The sequence below is a fragment of the Coregonus clupeaformis genome, unplaced genomic scaffold (assembly GCF_020615455.1).
Source record: "Coregonus clupeaformis isolate EN_2021a unplaced genomic scaffold, ASM2061545v1 scaf0012, whole genome shotgun sequence".
NCBI classification, from domain to species: domain Eukaryota; kingdom Metazoa; phylum Chordata; class Actinopteri; order Salmoniformes; family Salmonidae; genus Coregonus; species Coregonus clupeaformis.
This window is the reverse complement of record NW_025533467.1, coordinates 1,021,271-1,039,636: the sequence shown is the minus strand read 5'-3', so window position 1 is coordinate 1,039,636 and position 18,366 is coordinate 1,021,271. Positions and strand designations below refer to the sequence as shown.

The 18,366-nt window shown below is 45.4% G+C and overlaps 1 protein-coding gene across 1 annotated transcript in view; it reads left to right on the top strand.

Moving 5' to 3' along the window:
• The first annotated feature begins 1,870 nt into the window (after window positions 1-1,870).
• The window catches only part of LOC121546445 (voltage-dependent L-type calcium channel subunit beta-3-like), a 36,746-nt gene continuing 20,250 nt past the window's right edge, over window positions 1,871-18,366 (top strand). The window contains exons 1-2 of the mRNA XM_041857725.2: window positions 1,871-1,936; window positions 11,421-11,513. Coding sequence (XP_041713659.1) covers window positions 1,871-1,936; window positions 11,421-11,513 — 159 coding nt within the window. The remainder of the gene's footprint in view (window positions 1,937-11,420; window positions 11,514-18,366) is intronic.

The window sequence follows — 18,366 nt, the reverse complement described above, 5'->3', positions numbered from 1 at the left end:
TTAATGACTTGGAGAAGATCTGCAAAGAGGAGTGGGACAAAATCCCTCCTGAGATGTGTGCAAACCTGGTGGCCAACTACAAGAAACATCTGACCTCTGTGATTGCCAACAAGGGTTTTGCCACCAAGTACTAAGTCATGTTTTGCAGAGGGGTCAAATACTTATTTCCCTCATTAAAATGCAAATCAATTTATAACATTTTTGACATGCGTTTTTCTGGATTTTTTTGTTGTTATTCTGTCTCTCACTGTTCAAATAAACCTACCATTAAATTTATAGACTGATCATTTCTTTGTCAGTGGGCAAACGTACAAAATCAGCAGGGGATCAAATACTTTTTTCCCTCACTGTATATTTTGATTATTTTTAACACTTATTTGGTTACTACATGATTCCATATGTGTTATTGCATAGTTTTGATGTCTTCACTATTATTCTACAATGTAGAAAATAGTAAAAATAAAGAAAAACCCTTGAATGAGTAGGTGTGTCCAAACTTTTGACTGGTACTGTACATGTTAGCAGCATACATTTGCAGTATATTCACATATCATGTATCATTACACATATCACACATAGAATATCACCATATGTTATGAAGGGAATGTGACCAATCAATATTACTGTGTCCAAACTTTTGACTGGTACTGTAGGTCTGTAAATGTGAAAGAAAAATTATCAAAATCGTATATGACCTACTGAATTTTTTACATATATTTTTGATAATGCATATTCATCAATATAGTTATGTAAGAGGACAAACTTGTTAAATCCACTCTCACATTTAGCATGAAAAAAAGTGCTATAACTGACCCATTCCATGGTTACAACTAACCTCGACTAATAGTGTAGACCTAGCCTACTCTTAATTCTGCCAATAGTTACATTTATGTCATTTAGCAGATGCTCTTATCCAGAGCGACTTACAGTTAGTGAGTGCATACTGGCCCCCCGTGGGAATCGAACCCACAACCCTGGCGTTGCAAACACCATGCTCTACCAACTGAGCTACATCCCTGCCGGCCATTCCTTCCCCTACCTTGGACGACGCTGGGCCAATTGTGCGCCGCCCCATGGGTCTCCCGGTCGCGGCCGGCTACGACAGAGCCTGGATTCAAACCAGGATCTCTAGTGGCACAGATAGCACTGCGATGCAGTGCCTTAGACCACTGCGCCACTCTGGAGGTTGGTAGATGAATTGTTATTATGGTACATTTTCATCATAAATAGTAAAAGAAAACACAATTTATGTTACACCTGTCCCCAGTATCCCCCTGACCTATAGGGCCTACTAGATAACTATAGTTTAAAGGGTATTCCAAATTATGAAACACATAATTCAACCATAATCATATAGGAAACACCAAGCCTTTATACAGTATTGAAATAGTCCTAAAACAATATGTCTGTTGTTGTTTATTTAAAAAAATATCATTTGCACAAATGTATAACCTACACTTTATAATACCAGCTTGAAAAACAGAAACATTTCATTTCTGTACGGATTAGTTGTGATGCCAATTAAGCCGCCTTCTGTAAACCAGCAAGACCCTCTCAAAGCGCGTGCAGAGTGAGAAAGAGAGAGCACGAGGATGCGACGCATATATAGGCTACTGGGATGCTCGATTGACAGCAACTGAGAGCTTATCTTCTACTATAGTAAACATCTTGACTCGATATCTTTTTATATAGTAAATTTTGTTTATCATACATCCATGTAGAGCTATCGCCCCTACACCCTCACACTATTCTACTACCGTACACCCTTCCTCTTCACTGCACATTTATTTGGTATCACTGCTTCTTCCAATGACCCATGTCTGTGTGCATCCCGCCTCCCTGGGCTCTCAAATAGATGGTGCAAGTCAAAATGTCAAAATCGTCCGCAGACCCACTGTCTGGTGTCGGAACAGGCTCACAGTCTCACCATTTTCAGGTAAGGGTCTCTTCTTTTTGGATTCCATGGCACTCAGCAAAGTAGAGCTTTAAAATGGTGAACATCTTGCTACTTGTTGTTTAAATGAAAGCGTACAGCCTTGGCATTACTTTCTACCTACGCCAGTTAAACTGCCGATTGATGCCAATACAGCATTATAAGCAATTGGCTATGCCACACGATATGATATGTTATCCGTTGAACATTATAAGTTGTCTATGCAATTTAATTGTCGTTATAGAGACAAAGTAGACAAGATCATTTGATACAATGTTCATTGCTGAAGTGGGTTCTTCACTCACTGATTTCTAACCCCAATTCAGGCCTCTGATTATCTAAGCATTGTGCAATGGTGTTTTATTATTTATTTTAATGCATTTCCTGCTTAAGCTCTGCCTATAATGCGTTGTACTCAACCAAATCAGATCAATATTATCATGTGTCTTATATTCATCTGTAGCTGGAAATAAACCGTAAATATCAAGCACTTCTTGACAGGTGTATGTTGGAGTAGTTTAGATCACCTGTAGCCTATGTCTGCGAGCGCTTTTATTGAAACACCATTGCAAAAGCACTCTACCATCTGGTTTTGGCATTAAAGAGACTTCGGGGATTCATTGGCCTACAGTGCGATATTATGTTTAACAGTTTGTCCATATTCTGTATAGTGAATGCATGTCCATTTTCAGGTCCAAAAACCTTTCCTCCATTAAAATGCTCCGCTCGCAATCACAGTCCTCTGGGCACAGACTTAATTTTAACGTCTAGTTTTGATTTACATTTGGTTGAGTTGTCAAATTGAGTTGATTAAATTGAGATTTTGTGTGACTGATCTACACACAATACCCCAAAATGTCACAGTGGAAATTAATAATAAAAAATAAATAATAATGGCAAGCCTAAATACTTTCTGAAGTAGAATTGTGCTTAACAAATCACATAATAAGTTGCATGGACTCATTGTGTGTTCAATAATATTGGTTAACATGATTTTTGAATGACTACCCCATCTCTGTACCCCACAATTTCAATTATCTGTAAGGTCCCTGAATCGAGTAGTGAATTTCAAGCACAGATTCAACCACAAAGACCATGGAGGTTTTACAATGCCTCGCAAAGAAGGACACCGATTGGTAGATGTGTAGAAAATAAAAAAAGCAGATGCTGAATATCCCTTTGAGCATGGTGAAGTTATTAATTAGGCTTTGGATGGTGTATCAATACGCCCAGTCACTTCAAAGATACAGGCGTCCTTCCTAACTCAGTTGCCGGAGAGGAAGAAAACTGCTCAGGGATTTCACCATGAGGCCAATGGTGATTTTAAAACAGTTACAGTTTAATGGTTGTGAAACAATAGTAAGATAACAATAGCAAGGCTATATGCAGGGGGTACCAGCACAGAGTCAATGTGCGGGGGTACCGGTTAGTCAGGGTAATTGAGGTAAACTGTACATGTAGGTAGAGTTATTGAATAACAATGCATAGATAATAAACAGAGAGTAGCAGCAGCGTAAAGGGGGGGGGGCAATGCAAATAGTCTGGGTAGCCATTTGGTTAGATGTTCAGGAGACTTATGGCTTGGGGGTAGAAGCTGTTTAGAAGCCTCTTGGACCTAGACTTGGCGCTCCAGTACCGCTTGCCGTGCGGTAGCAGAGAGAACAGTCTATGACTAGGGTGGCTGGAGTCTTTGACAATTTTTAGGGCCTTCCTCTGACACCGCCTGGTATAGAGGTCCAGGATGGCAGGAAGCTTGGCCCCAGTGATGTACTGGGCCGTACGCACTACCCTCTGTAGTGCCTTGCGGTTGGAGGCCGAGCAGTTGCCATACCAGGCAGTGATGCAAACAGTCAGGATGCTCTCAATGGTGCAGCTGTAGAACCTTTTGAGGATCTGAGGACCCATGCCAAATCCTTTCAGTCTCCTGAGGGGGAATAGGTTTTGTCATGGCCTCTTCATGACTGTCTTGGTGTGCTTGGACCATGTTAGTTTGTTGGTGATGTGGACACAAAGGAACTTGAAGCTCCTCTTCTTTTTCCTGTAGTCCACAATCATCTCCTTTGTCTTGATCACGTTGAGGGAGAGGTTGTTGTCCTGGCACCACATGGCCAGGTCTCTGACCTCCTCCCTATAGGATGTCTTGTCGCTTTCGGTGATCAGGCCTACCACTGTTGTGTCATCGGCAAACTTAATGTTGGTGTTGGAGTCGTGCCTGGCCATGCAGTCAAGAGTGAACAGGGAGTACAGGAGGGGACTGAGCACGCACCCCTGAGGGGCCCCCGTGTTGAGGATCAGCGTGGAGTGGCGCATACTAACCTAAATGACAGAGTGAAAAGAAGGAAGTCTGTACAAAATAAAAATATTCCAAAACATGCATCCTGTTTGCAACAAGGTAAGTCATACTGCAAAACATGTGGCAAAGAAATAAACGTTTTGTCCTGAATGTAAAGTGTTATGTTTGGGGCAAATCCAAGAGAACACACTTTTTAAGCATGGTGGTGGCTGCATCATGTTATGGGTATGCTTGAGTTCTGTCATGAACCCTGCGTCCTGAGTCGGTTCCTGCCTGTGTTGCCAGTTTTCTGCCCTGAATCTCCTGTTCCTGAAGGTTCTTGAACGCTCCCGGCCTGGTTGCCGGGCGACGTTGCTAGGCGGGAGATCTCCCGATTACCCGCACCTGCATCTCATCAGCGATCTGCACACCTGGTCCTGATCATCACCCTTCATAAGCTCTGACCTGACATCCATTCCCTGCCGGATCGTTAGCCATGAACAGTATGTTTGTCAGCGTATCAGCCCTTGAGTTTCTAGCGTTAGTTTTGTTGTTTTGCACCTTGTTGGCTTGTCGTGTACTTACCTCCGTTTGTTTCTATCTACAGTCAATCTCCCGGAAACTTCACCCAACCCCTGCCTGGTTGTCGGCGGCTGCCGAGCCATTATTGGATCTGCCACTGCACCTCCACCAACTCATCTCCGCCGCCCGCTCTGTCCCCTGGATTATTCTGCATCGTTTTGTTGAATCTGTTAATAAATACTCACCTTCGTTTCAACTCACCTTGTCCTGGTCTGCTTCTGGGTTCTGGCTTAGAAAACCGTGACAGAACGATCCGGCCAGAAATGAACCCAGCGGACCTGGACTCTGTTCGCCATGCCGTTACCCATCAGGAGAGGATGTTGGGACAACATAGCACAGCACTACAGGAGATAGCGTTGTCAGTTCGGAACTTTTCTACCAGTCTGACGAAGATCCAGGCTCAGCTCAGTTTGCCGGTGGAGAATCCACTACCGGTTTCACCCATCTCGCCTGCCGCTTCTGGAGCTGTGCCCTTCCGTGAGCCCAAGGTTCCGACGCCTGATAAATATGAGGGGGAGTTGGGAAGATGCCGTTCTTTTCTTATGCAGTGTGGATTAGTGTTCGATCTACAGCCCCACTCTTATGCCACAGACAAGGCTAGGATAGCCTTTGTCATTGAATTGCTGCGTGGTAGAGCTCTGGAGTGGGCTTCAGCCGTATGGGAACGACAGGACACCTGCATGGCTTCATACCAGGAGTTCACGGCCGAGATGAGGAAGCTGTTTGACCATCCCGTCCGAGGTAAGGACGCAGCTAAGCGCCTGTTTTCTCTTCGCCAAGGAACTCGCAGCGTTGCCGACTTCGTTATCGAATTCAGGACATTGGCTGTGGAGAGTGGGTGGAATGAGGAGTCACTGCAAGCGGCCTTTTACCAGGGGCTGTCGGAGCAACTCAAGGATGAGTTGATCTCCTATCCGGAGCCTAGTGACCTGGACAGCTTGGTAGCCTTGTCTATTCGGGTGGATAACAGAGTTCGAGAGAGAAGGAGGGAGAAGCAATGGGGCCCGTCCAATCAATCAGCTTCTCAGTTTCCAGTCGGGTCAGGGGGTGGACCAGAATGCGTCGATCATTGTCCACCACACAGGATTAGTGGAGAGGTCCTACCTCCAGATTCTGAACCCATGCAAGTGGGGCGGCACGGGTTAACCAAGGAGGAGCGCCAACATAGACGTAAGACCAACCGCTGCCTCTACTGTGGTAGTTCGGGACATTACATCTCCACTTGTTCCCGGCGGTCGTCAAACTGCTCGGCTCGCTAAAGTTGGGAGGACTTTTAGCGAGCCAGTTTCAACCTCTCAATACCTCTGTCAGACCCCGTTTCCCGGCTACCCTCATGAACAGGAGTCAGAGTTTAGCGATTAACGCTTTCGTCGATTCAGGTGCCGATGGAAGCTTTATTGATGCTGACGTGGTGGAACAGCTGGGGCTTTCCAAGGAGCGATTACCGGAAGCCATTGAAGCTACCACTCTGAACGGCAGTAGTCTGGCACGTATCACGATGAGGACTGAACCGGTTAAGATGCTGTTGTCAGGGAATCATTCTGAGGTTATCTCATTCTTCATTCTGCCTTCTTCCCATGTTCCTCTGGTCCTTGGATACCCCTGGCTGAAGGAACACAATCCCACGTTCGATTGGGTGACTGGCAAGGTAACTAGTTGGAGCATTGATTGTCATGCTAACTGCCTCAAGACTGCCTGTTCCCATTCTGTTCCCAGTCAGGTGATTGAGGCTAAACCCCCAGATTTGTCCCTGGTTCCTGAGACATATCACGATTTGGGGGAAGTGTTCAGTAAGCAGAGGGCTCTGTCACTCCCTCCCCACCGACCATATGATTGTGCCATAAACCTGTTCCCTGGAGCTGTCTATCCCAAGGGACGGTTATACAGCATCTCACGACCTGAACGTGAGGCTTTGGAGACCTACATCAAGGAGTCCCTAGCTGCTGGTCTCATTCGTCCCTCGTCATCACCCCTGGGGGCAGGATTCTTCTTTGTGGGTAAGAAGGATGGCTCTCTTCGACCGTGTATTGATTATCGGGGGTTGAATGATATCACGGTCAAGAACAAGTATCCCCTGCCCTTGATGAGCTCTGCTTTCGACTCCTTACAGGGTGCTACTGTGTTCACCAAGCTGGACCTACGCAATGCGTATCACCTGGTCCGGATCAGAGAGGGGGACGAGTGGTTGACGGGTTTCAATACACCGATGGGTCACTTCGAGTATCAGGTGATGCCGTTTGGACTGACCAATGCTCCAGCAGTGTTCCAGAGTATGGTGAATGACGTCCTGAGAGATATGATCGGTCTCTTTGTGTTTGTTTACCTGGATGACATTCTTATTTTCTCGAAGGAACCTTCCAGCCACGTCCAGCATGTCAGGTAGGTTCTGCAGCGATTGTTGGAGAATCGCCTGTTCGTGAAGGCCGAGAAGTGTGAGTTTCACGCCCACACTACATCCTTCCTCGGGTACATCATCTCCAGGGAAGAGATTAGGATGGACCAGGAGAAGGTTAGGGCGGTTCTGGATTGGGCCCAGCCCGGTACGAGATTGCAGCTCCAGAGGTTTCTGGGGTTTGCGAATTTCTATCGCAGATTCATCCGGGATTACAGCCGTGTGGCCGCTCCTTTAACTGCCCTGACTTCCAGTACCAGGACCTTCAGTTGGAATCCTGAGGCGGACCGAGCGTTCCTGGATTTGAAGAGGCGATTCACCAACGCACCGATTCTCTCTCAACCTGACACGGCCCGTCAGTTCGTTGTTGAAGTGGATGCGTCTGATGTGGGGGTTGGCGCCATCCTGTCCCAGCGATGCTCCACTGACGGTAAACTCCATCCCTGCGCCTACTACTCTCGTCGTCTTTCGTCTGCAGAGAGGAACTACGATGTGGGTAACCGGGAGCTTCTCGCAGTGAAGCTTGCCTTGGAGGAGTGGCGCCACTGGTTGGAGGGGGCGGAGCAACCGTTTATTGTCTGGACTGACCACAAGAATCTTGCTTACCTGCAATCGGCTAGACGTCTCAACTCCCATCAGGCCAGGTGGGCTTTGTTTTTCGGACGCTTTAATTTTTCCCTGATGTTCCGACCTGGGTCTAAGAACGGCAAGGCGGACGCCTTGTCCCGGCTGTTCTCCAAGACGGAGGAGAGTGGGGCCAAGACCGAGACGATTCTTCCCCGGAACTGTGTCGTGGGAGCAGTTATGTGGAGGATTGAGGAGGAGGTTATGGCGGCCCTTCGGACGCAGCCCGGTCCCGGTAACGGTCCACCCGGTCGGTTGTTTGTGCCTGAGTCGGTTCGTTCTGCTGTCCTCCAATGGTCCCACGCCAGCAAGATGGCTTGTCACCCTGGCGTGGCTCGGACGATGGCGTTACTTCGCAGACGATTTTGGTGGCCTGCCATGGGAGAAGATACTCGGAGGTTTGTTGCTGCCTGTCCAGTGTGTGCGCAGAATAAGAGTGCCAATCGGCCCAGCTCTGGACTACTTCACCCCCTCCCTATTCCCCGGCGACCATGGTCGCATCTGGCCCTGGACTTTGTCACTGGGTTGCCCTCTTCTGAGGGGAACACGGTCATTCTGACTATCGTGGACAGATTCAGCAAGTTCGCCCACTTTGTGCCCATTTCCAAGCTTCCCTCTGCCTCTGAGACGTCCGAGATCCTGGTTAGGGAGATTTTCAGGGTCCACGGGTTGCCCAGTGACATAGTTTCCGACCGTGGTCCTCAGTTTACCTCTGCTGTCTGGAAGTCCTTCTGTTTGGCCATTGGAGCTACAGTCAGTCTCACATCTGGTTTTCACCCCCAATCTAATGGTCAGGCGGAGAGAGCCAACCAGAAGATGGAATCCACGCTACGCTGCCTTGTCTCCTCCAACCCCACCTCCTGGGTCTCTCAGTTGCCTTGGGTTGAGTATGCCCACAATACTCTCCCTACATCTGCCACTGGGATGTCTCCCTTCCAGTGCCTGTATGGCTACCAACCTCCCTTGTTTCCTTCTCAGGAGAGGGATCTCTCAGTGCCCTCTGTTCAGGCCCAAATTCGTCGTTGCCACCGGACCTGGCATCGGGCCAGAAAGGCCCTCCTTAGAGTTTCTGACCGGTATCAGCTCCAGGCGAATCGTCGCCGGATTCCCGCCCCCACCTATACCATCGGAGATAGGGTCTGGTTGGCCACACAGGATCTTCCTCTGCGGACTGAGTCTAAGAAACTGTCACCGAAGTTCATTGGTCCGTTTGTGGTGGAGAAAGTGATCAATCCTGTTGCGGTTCGACTCAAGTTACCCAGAACGCTCAGAGTCCATCCCACCTTTCATGTCTCCTGCCTCAAGCCTGTTCTCCTCAGTCCTCTGTTTCCCCCTCCGCCTCCTCCTCCTCCTCCTCGGATGATCGGAGGTGGTCCTGCCTACACGGTGCGCCGCATTATGGATTCCAGACGGCGGGGCCGGGGTTTCCAGTATCTCGTGGACTGGGAGGGGTATGGGCCTGAAGAGAGGAGTTGGATTCCTCGGCGTCAGATCCTTGATGCTGACCTCCTTCGTGACTTCTACCGCCTCCATCCTGGCGCTCTGGGTAGTCCGCCCGGTGGCGTTCGTCGGAGGGGGGGTACTGTCATGAACCCTGCGTCCTGAGTCGGTTCCTGCCTGTGTTGCCAGTTTTCTGCCCTGAATCTCCTGTTCCTGAAGGTTCTTGAACGCTCCCGGCCTGGTTGCCGGGCGACGTTGCTAGGCGGGAGATCTCCCGATTACCCACACCTGCATCTCATCAGCGATCTGCACACCTGGTCCTGATCATCACCCTTCATAAGCTCTGACCTGACATCCATTCCCTGCCGGATCGTTAGCCATGAACAGTATGTTTGTCAGCGTATCAGCCCTTGAGTTTCTAGCGTTAGTTTTGTTGTTTTGCACCTTGTTGGCTTGTCGTGTACTTACCTCCGTTTGTTTCTATCTACAGTCAATCTCCCGGAACCTTCACCCAACCCCTGCCTGGTTGTCGGCGGCTGCCGAGCCATTATTGGATCTGCCACTGCACCTCCACCAACTCATCTCCGCCGCCCGCTCTGTCCCCTGGATTATTCTGCATCGTTTTGTTGAATCTGTTAATAAATACTCACCTTCGTTTCAACTCACCTTGTCCTGGTCTGCTTCTGGGTTCTGGCTTAGAAAACTGTGACAAGTTCTTTAGGATAAAATGAAACGGAATACAGCTAAGCACAAGCAAAATCCTAGAGGAAAATCTGGTTCAGTATTCCTTCCACACTGGGAGATGAGTTCACCTTTTAGCAGGACAATGGCCTAAAACACAAGGCCAAATCTACACTGGAGTTGCTTACCAAGACGACATTGAATGTTCCTGAGTGGCTTAGTTACAGTTTTGACTTAAATCTAATTGAAAATCTATGACAAGACTTGAAAATGGCTTTCTAGCAATGATCAACAACCAACTTGACAGAGATTGGAGAATTTGAAAAAGAATAATGTGCAAATATTGTACAATCCAGGTGTACAAAACTCTTAGAGACTTACCCAAAAAGACTCACAGCTGTAATCGCTGCCAATGGTGTTTCTAACATGTATTTTCTCAGGGGGTTGAATACTTATCTAAAGAAGATATATAAGTGTTTTATTTTCATACAATTTTAATAAATCTTTAATAAGTCTTCCACTTTGACATTACTTTGCCCCCCTCGTATTTTGTGTAGCTCGTTGACCAAAAATGACAATTAAATCCATTTTAATCCCACTTTGTAACACAACAAATTGTGGAAAACGTTGAGGGGTGTGAATACTTTCTGAAGGCACTGTATGATCCACTAGGCTACTAGACACACTTATTATTAGCCAGACAGTAATTACATATATCCAGCCAGAACAACACCATGCAATACAGTATGATTTGAGAAATGTAGATTTGAAGATTTGAGGATGCACTTGGCTTGTTCTAGTCTCTATCTTTAGAAATGCTTGCGTAAACATGTATATGATATAACTTATTAATATATACTGAAGCCACTAATATATTAATATACTGAAGCCATTTGTTTTAGGAAAGCATAATAGGCTAGGTGAAACCTACCAATCTATAGCTCTGCACTGCAGCCATAACACTGGTGAATGTGCCCAAAGAGAAAGTGGATAAATTACGATAGTTCACTCAGGCTTTTTACCATTGAAAAAAAAGGTAATTTCCTGTCTACTTAAGGGGGTGGCTCTCCCATAGACACCAATGTGATAGCAGCTGGGTCTGGTCTACTAAGTTCATTAACTTCCATTGAAACATAAAAAATGAAGGAGTGGGATGTCTCGCTTCCTCTTCCGTCATTGATGTGCCTACTCCAGGGTGAAGAGACAACAATGTTTATAATAATGGTGCCAAAGCCAGATATCTTGTACGATCGACTATCCCCTCTTCCCCTTCCACTCGCTTCTCTTCTTTTCTCATTCTCTTTCATCCTTTACCTTACTACTCTCTCTCTCCTCCTCCTTCCCTTTGTTCTCTTGCCTCATAACTTTGTCCTCACCTTTGTTTATACCCTTTCTTTCCCCCTGTCTTTTTATATGATTCCTGTCTGATTCCTGTCTCATCTCTCTTTGCCCCTCTTGCTTTCTTTCCTTTCTCATCCCTCTCTCCTCTGCCAAAGCTGCCCAGGAAGTTGCCTAAGAGGAAAAGTCGGTTCAAACGTTCGGATGGCAGCACGTCCTCAGACACCACCTCCAGCTTCATCAAAAGACAGGTAACTTTAGAGTTCTTCACTATCTCTTGTTACCATGTGAATGACATAACCAAGGATCTTGTGTCAATTCAGTACTCTCATACCACATTCCACAAGCACTAATAAAATGAAAGGGTATCAAAAAGGTTTTTGGGATGCCTCCAGATTTAAAAGTGGCCATTTCCTTTGTCTTCTTCCGAGTCTTATGGGAACCAATCTCTGTGATGTCTTTATTATGAGGCTTTTAATTTGGTTTCATTGGCTTTTACTAGTATGAGTAAATTTTTTCTGTATTGTAATTCTCAACATGTCCAATAGAGTGCAGTATTGGTGTGTTAGATGAAAATCCCAACCCAGCCCCGTTTTTAAAATTAATGTTTTCAGGTCAAGCAAGCGTGAGTGGCAGGGGTGGAGATTTGCTGTTATTTAAGAAAATCTCAAGAACTGGTGAGAAAAAGGAGAGAGAAATAAGGTTAAGATAACACTGCCACATAATTTAGATTCATCACCACGCCTAAACAGCACCCTTTTTGGTCTCTTTTACCCTAATAATTTCATGCAGTGAATTCAGTATGGGGAGTATGGGTGTTTTATTTCATTCTGTATGTTTGATGTATGTTTGATTGCCTGGTTCTGCATGCTCTGTGTCTGGTGATGAATCTGGCTTGGTAAGCGTGTCAGTGCAGCAACCAGCCAGGCAGCTGCAGTTTAGTGCCTGGCCCAGTAGAGGGGATCCCTGGCCTCTGTAGAAGCTCTATGTGGATAAATCAGAGTTAAGAGCTTCAATCAGGTTACAGTGCATGAGTCCAAGACTGACAACAACACTGTGGTTCAGGGGCCTCTTCTTCACAATGATTATGGGAGCAGAGGGAATGCCAAAAGCCAGGGGGTAGATTCTTACACCCCTCGGCAAATGGAATAATGTGTGTGTGAATGCATGCCAGCCACCAGTTAGCAGGGAGAAGCTAGTGTTTTATTATGCCTAAGTAGCTAGATGTTGGCAAAATACCTATCTCCCTGCAGGTTTATAGACCCATAAAGATGCAGATTAGGAGCAGCGTGTGGAGATGTGTCTGTGTGTCCTGTCCTCAAAACATGCAGCAGGCAGACAAGTTTGCTGTCACTCAGTCAGAATGCTCATCAGCGTTTCTTCTTCTTTCCCTACTCTTGCTTCACTTGTTAGATATTATGCACATTGATAGCTTGCTAGCAAACGTCTTCGCCGATTGATTTATCATAGTAGCAGGCTAACAGGAGGCAGCAGCAATCTAAATGATCAGACCGAAACATAAGATGAGAAGTGATAGGTGAAATAAGAAGCCAGTCAATGGAGGGAGCTTCACTCTATCCAATCAGAGCAGCTGGATCAACATACAGCCCGCCCTTTACAGACAGGCAAACTAGCCAATTTAGTTATTTAGAACACGGTGCACGATGCTGAGAAGGAAGACGATGCGCTGTTGCCTTGGCTGCCTCCTTGTAGCTGCTATTTTGGTGTTCACAATTCTTCATCATTATTACACTATTGTTCTAAATTCAATCACCCTCTTCACCCTCCTCATAATTTTTGCCTGCGCTGCCCCATGCGCTCCTCTGTGTGTGTGAGTATCCATAGCAACAGCTCCGTTTGGGCTGCTCAATGACAAAACATGAGAGAGCTGTTAGCTAACATTAGCTAGCTACTTTTTGTCACGCTAAACTCCGACAAATAGCTGTAACTTTTGATTGGTAGAAGATCATTCTGTTCTGATTCCTGATTTAAATAGCCGAGAAGTAGACCAAGATGCCATACCCTCTAAGTTTTTGTCTAAAGTGCTGCAAAAGTTGTCAACATTTCAGTTGTTTATAAAACGTTAGAGGAAATGTGGTTGATGCAGTTTATTAAACAGCTGTATCGTTAGATTGCTAGGAGATATTTTTGTTACGATTTCAGATCTGAAGAGGTGAGAAGTAAAGGAAGATTTCTTGTTTCGGAAAGTGGTCAAAGTAGCTGATTTGTGTCAAAAGTATCATTGTTCACAATGAATGGAATGTTGGAAGTCTGGGAGTTGATTATGTCACAATGGGACCTTTAGAATGTTGACTAAATCCCATGAAAGTGAATGAAGATGGACAAAAAAGGACAAAAAGCTTAATAGTTTAAAAAGTATTAAATATATCAAAAAGTTGTATGCAAGCACACTGGTCCTGACCGCTCTGCACGTTTTAAAGTTTGAATTATGTTTCTAGCTTAAACAGTCTAAGAAGTTGCGTTCAAAATAATAATAATACGTTTGACGAAGAAGTGGGGACTCATTTGGAGGGCCAGGGTGAGGTGGTGTGTTTAACCTCCTATATCTCATCAGCTTCACGCCTTACATCTATACAAATACAGCTGTATTGCTCCTTCTTACCTTCCTCATTGGGGATTTGTGTTTTTTGTGTTTGTGTGTGCGTGCGTGCGTGCCTGCATGCATGCATGTACTGTATGTGTGCATGTATGTGTGTGTGTGGTGTGTGGTGTGTGTGTGGTGTGTGAGTGGCTCTGTATTTGTTGGATTGTTGTCACTACTTATTAGCACTTGATAATACCTTAATATTACAAATTATTAACTTTTTTTGTTAGACTATGTTTTCCTTGTGATAGGGATGGTATGGGGTTCCTTCCCATAGTGGAGCAGTATGACTCATTGCTGCAGTAGAATACAATATACTTTTAATATGTACAATGTATATGAAATATATACCACCTGATAGTGGAAATAGACATTTAAAACACTCTCATGGACATAGCTGTGTTAGAAATCTTGCTTATAATGCTGTGGAGTTAAATGCTGATCTGTTCCTATTCTCAGATGCTCTTGTGAGAGTGTGTGAGTGGAGGGGAGGGGAGGGGAGGGCTATGTTAACACTGAACATGACATAACATAATGTACTGTAGGTTTCAAGTTTCAAGTTTTATTAGTCGTATGTACGGGATACACATGGTATACACCATCCAACAAAATAATTACTTGCAGGTTCCTTCTCGACAATGCAACAACAATAAGAAATAAGAAATTATAAGAATTCGAACACAAAGTAAATGGCTCAGTAGAATAGAATAGGTAGGATATAATAGGTAGGTACAGAGAGACAAAGACATAGAGAAAGAGGTGGATTTGATCAAGTGACGTACTTCAGCTCTCAGCAAAAGGTCTGTGCGTGTGTCTGTGTGTGTGTGTGAGGGAGAGACAGAGAGAGAGCGAGAGAGAGAGAGAGAGAGAGAGAGAGAGAGAGGAGGGAGATAGGGGATCATAGGAGTATGTTCCAGTGCATGTCTTCCCTGGCTCGGGGAAGGAGCACAGTACAGTACAGCATGTAGCCTAGAGGAGAGACAGGCTGGCTCTATCATCACAATGAGTAAGGACACACCTCTTCCTCTCTCTATTTCTTTCTCTTCCTCTCCTCTCCTCAATGTCTCTCCATCTCTTCTGTTTCTATCAGCCTTTCTCCTCATCTTCCCTGTTCTTTATCTTTCATTCTCCTCTCCCCCTCCTCCACATCTCTCTCCCTCCACTTCTCTCTTTCATTCCCTTCACATCTCTATTTATCTGTGAAGCCCCCTAGTCTTTCTGTTTCTCCATCTCTTCTCTGTCTCTTACATCTTATTCTTCCGCTTCCTACTTCATTATTTTCATTGAATCCAAATACCTCATGAATTAAAATGATGGATACTACACTCCTAGAGAAAAAGGTGCTATCTGGAACCCAAAAGAGTTATCCTATGGGGTTCTCCTATGGGAACAGCCGAATAACCCTTTTGGAACCCTTTTTTCCAAGAGTGTATAAGTTGTCCATTTCAGATCAGTTCAGATCAGATCTTAGTTGGTAGTGATTGTTGTGGCTGTGGTCTGTGATCTATGAGTGTATGTACGCCTTGTTGACTGTTAAAGGAGAAACCTGCCTTTACTTAACCACCTGTTTTACAACTACTAAGCAGATGTACCCAGTTTGCATTAGCACCTGCCTGTGTCGTATTGGAAACAGCATAGAGTCATCATCTTTCAAGACGTGTGTGTGTGCCTGCGTGCATGTGTATGCGTGTGTGTATGATGATGATTTTGGCCTCCAGAGGACTTGATTGGCTGATGACTGATACCCTTGTCACCCTGTCTCACCCACCACCACCCCCCAGTAGAGTCGGGGGTCAAAAGCTCTGGTGTGAAGGCTAGAAGACTAATCACAGAGAGGCAGAGGACAGGGGAATGGAGTCCAGGCTAAATATAGCCTGACTGAGATTAACAGGGAAAAACTGCAATTCTGGAGTCTGGGTTTCAGCCAAACGGCAGCCCCGCCACTTGGTTTGGAACAGAACAAGCTACATTGTCAGGAAATTTATTAATTTGTCAAATGTATAGATGGCGCTATGAATGTAAGGGTTGATACTCCGCCAGATCAACATATACATGACAACGAAACATTAACAATGGAGTAATACAACCTTAGATTTGGGGTTATGATAGGGTAAGACGGTTGTAAAAGTGTACAGGGCTTATACTGTAAGTTACAGTGCATTTGGAAAGTATTCAGACCCTTTCCCTTTTTCCACATTTTCTTACGTTACAGCCTTATTCTAAAATGGATGAAATAAACATTTTCCTCATCAATCTACACAAAATCCCCATAAGGACAAAGCAAAAACAGGTTTTTAGAAAAGTTTGCAAATTAAAAAAATTGCTATGAGACTCGAAATAGAGCTCAGGTGCATCCTGTTTCCATTGATCATCCTTGTGATGTTTCTACAACTTGATTGGAGTCCACCTGTGGTAAATTCAATTGATTGGACATGATTTGGAAAGGCACACACCTGTCTATATAAGGTCCCACAGTTGACAGTGCATGTCAGAGCAAAAACCAAGCCATGAGGTCGAAGGAATTGTCCGTAGAACTCCAAATCAGGATTGTGTCGTGGTACAGACCTGGGGAAGGGTACCAAAACATTTCTGCAGCATTTAAGGTCCCCAAGAACACAGTGGCCTCCATCATTCTTAAATGGAGGAAGTTTGGAACCACCAAGACTCTTCCTAGAGCTGGCCGCCAGGCCAAACTGAGTAATCGGGGGAGAAGGGCCTTGGTCAGGGAGGGGACCAAGAAGCCGATGGTCACTCTGACAGAGCTCCAGAGTTCCTCTGTGGAGATGGAAGAACCTTCCAAAAGGACAACCATCTCTGCAGCACTCCACCAATCAGGCCTTTATGGTAGAGTGGCCAGACGGAAGCCACTCCTCATGAAAAGGCACATGACAGTGCGCTTGGATTTAGCTTAAAGGCACCTAAATGACTCTCAGACCATGAGAAACAAGATTCTCTGGTCTGATGAAACCTAGATTGAACTCTTTGGCCTGAATGCCAAGCGGCACGTCTGGAGAAAACCTGGCACCATCCCTACGGTGAAGCATGGTGATGGCAGCATCATGCTGTGGGGATGTTTTTCAGCGGTAGGGACTGGGAGACTAGTCAGGATCAAGGTAAAGATGAACGGAGCAAAGTACAGAGATCCTTGATGAAAACCTGCTCTAGAGTGCTCAGGACCTCAGACTGGGGCGAAGGTTCACCTTCCAACAGGACAACGACCCTAAGCACACAGCCAAGACAAGAGTGGCTTGGGGACAAGTCTCTGAATGTCTTTGAGTGGCCCAGCCAGAGCCCGGACTTGAACCCGATCGAACATCACTGGAGAGACCTGGATATAGCTGTGCAGCGACGCTCCCCATTCAACCTGACAGAGCTTGAGAGGATCTGTAGAGAAGAATGGGAGAAACTCCCCAAATACAGGTGTGCCAAGCTTGTAGCGTCATACCCAAGAAGACTCAAGGCTGTAATCACTGCCAAAGGTGCTTCAGCAAAGTACTGAGTAAAGGGTCTGAATACTTATGTAAATGTGATATTTCAGTTTATATTTTTTTATAAATGTGCAAGAATTTTCATTTTATTTTATTTCTTTCATTTTGGGTTATTGTGTGTAGATTGATGAGGGAAAAAAACAGTTTCATCCATTTTAGAATAAGGTTGTAATGTAACAAAATGTGGAAAAAGTGAAGGGGTCTGAATACTTTCCGAATGCACTGTATATTCTTCAAGATGAATGAAATTGAAAGTGATAGGGAGAGAGGGAGTAAGAGAAAGACGGTGTGTGTCAAATAAAATAAAATAAAATAATATTTGTCACATGCTTCGTAAACACAGTTGTAGACTAACAGTGAAATGCTTACTTACGGGCCCTTCCCAACAATGCAAAGAGTAAACTATATAAAAAAGAATAACACGAGGAATAGATACACAATGAGTAACGATAACTTGGCTATACACACAAGGTACCATTACCGAGTTGATGTGCAGGGGTACGAGGTAATTGAGGTAGATATGTACATATAGGTAGGGGTAAAGTGACCAGGCAACAGGATAGATAAAAAACAGTAGCAGCAGCGAATGTGATGAGTCAAAAGAGTTCAATGCAGTGTGCAAAGAGGGTCAATGCAGGTATCTATTTGGTTAACTATTTAGTAGAAGCAGGGTCCTGTCGGTTCCAGTGCATCGGTACTGCTTGCCATGCGGTAGAAAAGAGAACAGTCTGTGACTTGGGTGGCTGGATTATTTTAAAAATTTTAGGGCCTTCCTCTGACACCGCCTGGTATAGACGTCTTGGATGGCAGGGAGCTCAGCCCCAGTGACGTACTGGGTCATACGCAACACCCTCTGTAGCGTCTTGCGGTAGGATGCCAAGCATTTGCCATACCAAGCAGTGATGCAGCCAATCAAAAGGGCTCTCAATGGTGCAGCTTTATAACTTTTTGAGGATCTGAGGGCCCAGCCTCCTAAGGGGGAAGAAGTGTTGTCATACCTTCTTCACAACT